This window comes from Cebus imitator, unplaced genomic scaffold (assembly GCF_001604975.1).
Source record: "Cebus imitator isolate Cc_AM_T3 unplaced genomic scaffold, Cebus_imitator-1.0 Scaffold331, whole genome shotgun sequence".
In the NCBI taxonomy this organism is placed as follows: domain Eukaryota; kingdom Metazoa; phylum Chordata; class Mammalia; order Primates; family Cebidae; genus Cebus; species Cebus imitator.
The window spans coordinates 1,189,885-1,196,259 of NW_016107646.1; the positions used below are offsets into that span (position 1 = coordinate 1,189,885).

Sequence of the window (6,375 nt, forward strand, 5' to 3'; positions counted from 1 at the left end):
CACTTGCTCCTCCTACCAGCGGCCTATTGCTTCTGCCCTCCTCACTGAACCCAAGTTCCTCTTCGCAGTCCTTTCATTTATCAAGAAAAACAACCCACTCTATTTTTTCAGGGCTTTAAGTGCTAGGTCTGGTCTCTTTCTCCGAATCGAACCAGCATCCCCCTGTGCTTCCCCACCCAGGCCGGACCTCCACCTGGGGAACCACCGCAGCGCAGCCGGCCCCAGCATCTGCAGCCACCTTTTCACCGGAGCGCCACTTCCGGATCTCGGGTGCTTCCACTTTACGGTTCCCCTCACCCCCTCAGACACTTCCTAGAGCTTTGTCTAGCAGGGTCGGAGCAGGGACCCTGACTAGCCGAAGGCAAGAGTTCTCCTCCACGAAGACGCGCAGAGTAGCTTCTCCACCCTGAGAAATCTGGTCCGGCTGCGTAGAGTGGCGGCGGTGGAGGGGCAGTTTGTTTTGAGCACCAAGTGCCGCACACCCGGAAGTGGCGCGATACGGGAGCCGCGCTGCCGGCGGGGGCGGGTGCCGGGAACCTGGAGGTGGAGGGAAGGCCGCGGTGCTCTGGCAAGTGAGCGGAGGGTGGAGTGCAGAGAGAGTGGGAGCAGGAGGGAGCCTGGCTTTAGCTCTGGTTCTCTGGTGGCAGATCCGGCTGGGTTCCGGGAGGCGAGGGCCTCGCGGGGTGGCTGGGTTGGTGAGCCTGCTTCACTTCATTCTTCCAGTCTGAGGGACACGCTGTCTTCTGGTCAGTATCTCTTCCTTACTTCGCCTGGCTAGTGGTGGTGTACTGGTGAGGAAGTCGCAGCTGGAGCTGGGGGTCTACTTGAGTTTTCTCTGCTTCTAAGAGGAGGCGAACAGCCCCTTTGGTGGGAACTTACTGCTTTCTGCCGGATAACTAACGCTTTTTTCTTCATTGTACCGCCAACTTCTAACGTTTCTGTCTTTACTTCTTTCAGCTTGACTTTGACTCCTTACCTTAAAAGATGCTGGAGTCATATGTAACTCCAATTTTAATGAGCTATGTGAATCGCTACATCAAGAACTTAAAGCCGTCGGATCTACAGCTTTCACTATGGGGCGGAGATGTGGTACTCAGCAAGCTCGAGTTAAAGTTGGATGTGTTGGAACAGGTAAGCTATGTAGCTGTCATTCCGACCTCAGGTGATCCACCACCTCGGTCTCCCAAAGTACTGGGATTGTAGGCGTGAGCCACTGGTCCCGGCCTACATAATTTTAAAAAGTAGTTTGTTCCTAGTGATGGTATATTAGAATGGGATTACTCAAAGTTGCTTTGACAGGAAAACGATTTCATTGTTTGTGTCAGAATTGTTCAGTCTGTATAGTCAATTTTCAAGCATTACGAATATGCTAATTTACATTGTCAAAATTATGTGTGAGCCTGTAATGTCTCCACTCGATTACATTCTCATCCTTTTTGGGCAATGGAAGGGTTTGAAAGCCAGCAGGAAGGGTGGCTGGCTGGTGGGGCTGAGAAAAAAAAAAAGAAAAAAAAAAAAAAAAAAAAAAGAGCAGGTTCAGATCACATTTCCCACGGCATCCTCAGAGTGTTGAGTAGATACATTGAGAATGGCAGTAAAATTGGAAACTTCTTTATTAATCGTTTTAGTTCCTTTTAACATGAGATTGGTCTGATGCAAGAAACTGTAACTTGAGGGTTCACGTATTCATTAATTCATTTAGTACATTTATTAGTAACATATGCCAAGAAATTCTGTTAGGCTTGAGCATCTGTGGAAACTCAGAAGAGTCAGAGACCAACTGGTTTTTAGGATAAGGGAAGACTTAATCTGACAGTGATAGTTATTGATAATTTGTAGTTATAGTCCACAGCCTCTTTTATTACTCTTTTGTTAAGTCAATCTAGACTTAACACTAAGAAATAATATTCCTGGCTGCTTCTTTTTCCTCTTTCCAAGGTTGAGTGGATATTTTCAATATTTTCACTTTAGTTTTTTTTTTTACTGAGTACAAATCCCAAGTATAACAGCTCAATTTTAAAATGTTTTACATCTGTGCAACTACTGTCCAATTAAAAAAATAGAATGTTTCCAGCACCCCAAAAGGCTCACCTGTTTTACTTTTAATAAGTACTCCAGGCTGGGCGTGGTGGCCCATGCTTCTAATCCCAGTACTTTGGGAGGCCGAGATGGGTGGATCACGAGGTCAGGAGTTCAAGACCAGCCTGGCCAACATGGTGAAACCCCATCTCTACTAAAAATACAGAAAATTAGCAGGACATGGTGGCATGTGCCTATAATCCCAACTATTTGGGAGGCTGAGGCAGGAGAATTGCTTTTATCTGGGAGGTGGAGGTTGCGGTGAACTGAGATCATGCCGCTGCACTCCATCCTGGGTGACAGAGTGAGACTCCTTCTTGGGGGGTGGGGGAAAGTACTCCCCACTCCTGAAAGAGGTGACTGGTAATCTGACTTCTGTCAGCATAGATACCTTTTACCTGTTTTTGAACCTGAAATAAGTTGAAATCACTTAATGTTTGGCTTTTTTTCTTTCAACATTTCTAAGATTAACCCATGTTGTTAGATGAGTTTGTTTTTTGTATTGCCATTACTATTCCATTGCATAAAGATTCTACAATTTACTTTTCTCCTGTTGATGGACACTTGAGTTTTTAATATTTTTGGCTTGTGAAGAAAGCTTCCATGAACATTCTAGTACATGAATCTTGATAACATAAGTATTAATTTCTCTTAGGTGTATACCTAGAAGGTAGGCATGTGTTTAGCTTTCATACTGCCAAATAGTCTTTCAAAGTGGCTGTAACAATTCCAGTCTCACCAACAATGTATGAGCATTCTAGGTATTTTACATTTTTGCTGCTACTTGGTATATTTATTATTTTAATGTTAGCCTTTCCAGTGGGTGTGTAGTGGTATCTCATTGTAATTTTAACTTGCATTTTCCTAATGACTAATGATGTTGAGCACCTTCTTAATATTCTTATTGGCCTTTTACCTATCTTTATTTTGTGAATTCTTTTTTCCTTTTTTAAAAAATGGGTTTTCTGTATTATTGATGTATAAAAATTCTTTATATATTTTGGAAATGAGTCCTTTGCCAGCATATATGTTTTGCAATATTTACTCTCAGTTTGTGGCTTGTCACTTTACTCATAAAGGTGTCTTGATGAATAAAAGTTAATAATTTTACTGAGGTCCAATTTATCAATCTTTTCCCTTGCGGTTAGGGTTTTTCTTGTGTTGCTTAAGAAATCGTTACTTAACACCAATGTCATGAAGATGTTCTTTTCTATTTATTTTGGGAGCTTTATTGAATTCCATGATTCATCTCAAATTAGTTTTTCTGCATATATGTAATAGATGTCAAGATTAATTTTTTTCCCATTGATTGTCAGTTGATCTATACCAATTCTTGAACTCTTGTTTCCCTACTCAATTACAGTAAGCCTTTGCTGTAAATCAGGTTGCCATATGTATGTGGATTTGTTTCTGAACTCTTTCATCTATTTGTCTATTCTTGTGTCACTCCATATGGTTACCGTAGCTGTTATAATGAGACTTGATATCTCAGCGTAATCAGTACAATTTTGTTCTTTTCTCCTTCAAGATTGTCATAACTATTTTAAGTCCTTTGTATTTCCATATACATTTTATTTATTTATTTTTTGAGTCTTGTTCTGTTACCCAGGCTGGAGTGCAGTGGCTCCATCTCGGCTCAGTGCAACCTTCGCCTCCCAGGTTCAAGTAATTTTCCTGCCACAGCCTCCCTAGTAGCTGGAATTATAGGCATGCACCATCATGCCTGGGTAATTTTTGTATTTTTACTAGAGACTGCGTTTCACCATGTTGGCCAGGCTGGTCTCGAGCTCCTGACCTCAGGTGATCCACCTGCCTTGGTCTCCCAAAGTGCTGGGATTACATGCGTGAGCCACCACTCCCGGCTTATCATATACATTTTGATTTCAACTTGTAACTTTTAGAATTAATTTCCAAAAAGGAAAGCTGTTGGTGTTTTTTCTGGGATTACATTGAATCTGTAGATCAATTTTGGATGAATTAACATATTAACATACTGAGTTGACATAGTTTTGAGTTTTTCAATTCATATACAGAGCAATGCTTTTCATATTTTTAGGCCTTTAATTTCTCTCAGCAGTGTTTTGAACTTTTTAGAGAAATTTTGCATGTATTTCATTGAATTTCATCTGTTTTTTACTGATGTTTAAGTAGATTTTTAAAAACTTTATTTTCTGGCTAGGCTCAGTGGCTCTTGCCTGTAACCAATCATAGCACTTTGGGAGGCCGAGGTGGGTGGATCATTTGAGGTCAGTAGTTTGAAACAGCCTGGCCAATATGGCAAAACCCCATCTCTTCTAAAATTACAAAAAAATTAGCCAGGTGTGGTGGCGCACGCCTGTAATCCCAGCTACTTGGGATGCTGAGGCACGAGAATCACTTGAACCGGGGAGGTGGAGGTTGCAGTGAGCCAAGATCATGCCCCTGCACTCCAGCCTGGGTGACAAAGTGAGACTGTCCCAAAAAACAAAAACAAATGAAAAAACCCCTTTATTTTCTAATAATTTGTTACTAGTACAGAGAAATCAAATGGATTTTGGTATGTTGACCTTCTAGCTAGTAGCCTAACATGTCTCACAGTTTTTGGTAGGTTCTTTTGGTTGTCTATGTTCAATCATGTCATCTGCAAATAATGACAGTTTTACATCTTTCTATCCAATACTTGTATCTTTTATTTCGTTTTATTTCATTATTGCACTGGGCTAGGACCTCTTATATAATATGTGGTAGAGATCCTGAGAATAGACATTCATCCTTTTTTGTTTCTAATTTCAGTGGGAAAGTGTTTAGTGTTTTACCGTTAAGTATGTTGTTATCCATAAATACCCTTTGTTGAGTTGAGATCTTCTTTTCCTACTTTTCCAATGAGTTTTAAAAATCATGAATGAAAGCTGAATTTTATCATATATTACATTTAATGAGTTGATACGTGATTTTTCTCTTTTATTTTGTTAATGTGGTAAATTACATTGTTTTCAAATCTTAACCTTGTGTTCCTGGGATAAACCTGATTATATATTATCATTTTTACATATTATTGGATTCAATTTGTTAAATTTTGATTGGTTTTGTTGTGTCTTTGCTTATAAGTGATACTAGCCTGTGATTTTCCTTTCTTGTAATGTTATTACCTAGTTTTGAATGTCATCTATAAAAATATATATTTGCCTTATTATTTGTGAAGTACTCTCTCTTTTTATGATCTCTGACAGTTTATATAAGATCAATGTTAGTAGTTTTTTAAAATTGTGATAGAATGTATATAATATAACATCATCTTAACCAATTTTTATTTTTTTGAGATAGGTTTCACTCTTGTTGCCCAGGCTGGAGTGTTATGGTGCTATCTCAGATTACTGCAACCTCCACTTCCCGGGTTCAAGTGATTCTTCTGCCTCAGCCTCCTGAGTAACTGGAATTACTGGTGCCCATCACAATGCCCAGCTAATTTTTTGTATTTTTAGTAGAGATGGGGTTTCACTATGTTGGCCAGGGTGGTCTTGAACTCCTGACCTCAGGTGGTCCACCCACCTTGGCCTCCCAAAGTGCTGGGATTACAGGTGTGAGCCATTGTGGCTGGCCTATCTTAACTATTTTTAAATATACAATTCTGTGATATTACTTATGTTTACATTGTTGTGTAACCATCATTACTACCCATCTCTAGAATGTTTTCATCTTCCCAAACTGAAATTCTGTACCCATTAGATGCTAACTTCCTATTTTCTCCTCTTCCTAGCCCCTTGCAACCACCATTTTACTTATGATTGTATGAATTTGACTATTTTAAGTATCTCATATGAATAGGATCATTCAGTGTTTGTTCTTTTGTTATTGGCATATTTCACTTAGTACAATGTCTAAAAACGCTTATTTATGTTATAGTATATGCCACTATGTCCTTTGTTTTTAAGTCTAAATAATCAGTTATATGTACATGCCACATTTTGTTTGTTTATTCATTCATTGATAGACATTTAGGTTGCCTCCATCTTTTGCCTATAATGGTGATATGAGGGTAGGTGTACAAATATACCTGAGACCCTGCTTTTAATTTATTTGGGTATATACCCAGAAGTGGGATTGCTAGATCATATGGCAATTCTGTGTTTATTTTTTGAGGAATCACCATACTGTTTTCCACAGTGATTGCATTGTTTTACATTCCTACCAGCAATGTGCTAAGGTTCAAAGTGCTCCATATCTGCGCTAACACTTGTTGTTTTCTGTTTGTTTAAATATAGCTATCCTAATGGGTATGAAATGATATCTCAATGTGGTTTTAATTTGCATTTCTCT

At 39.6% G+C, this 6,375-nt stretch overlaps 1 protein-coding gene across 1 annotated transcript in view; it reads left to right on the forward strand.

Moving 5' to 3' along the window:
- The first annotated feature begins 285 nt into the window (after nucleotides 1-285).
- VPS13B (vacuolar protein sorting 13 homolog B) overlaps nucleotides 286-6,375 on the forward strand; it is an 829,147-nt gene continuing 823,057 nt past the window's right edge. Inside the window, exons 1-2 of the mRNA XM_037730112.1 lie at nucleotides 286-572; nucleotides 958-1,131. Coding sequence (XP_037586040.1) covers nucleotides 985-1,131 — 147 coding nt within the window. The 5' untranslated portion in view covers nucleotides 286-572; nucleotides 958-984. The remainder of the gene's footprint in view (nucleotides 573-957; nucleotides 1,132-6,375) is intronic.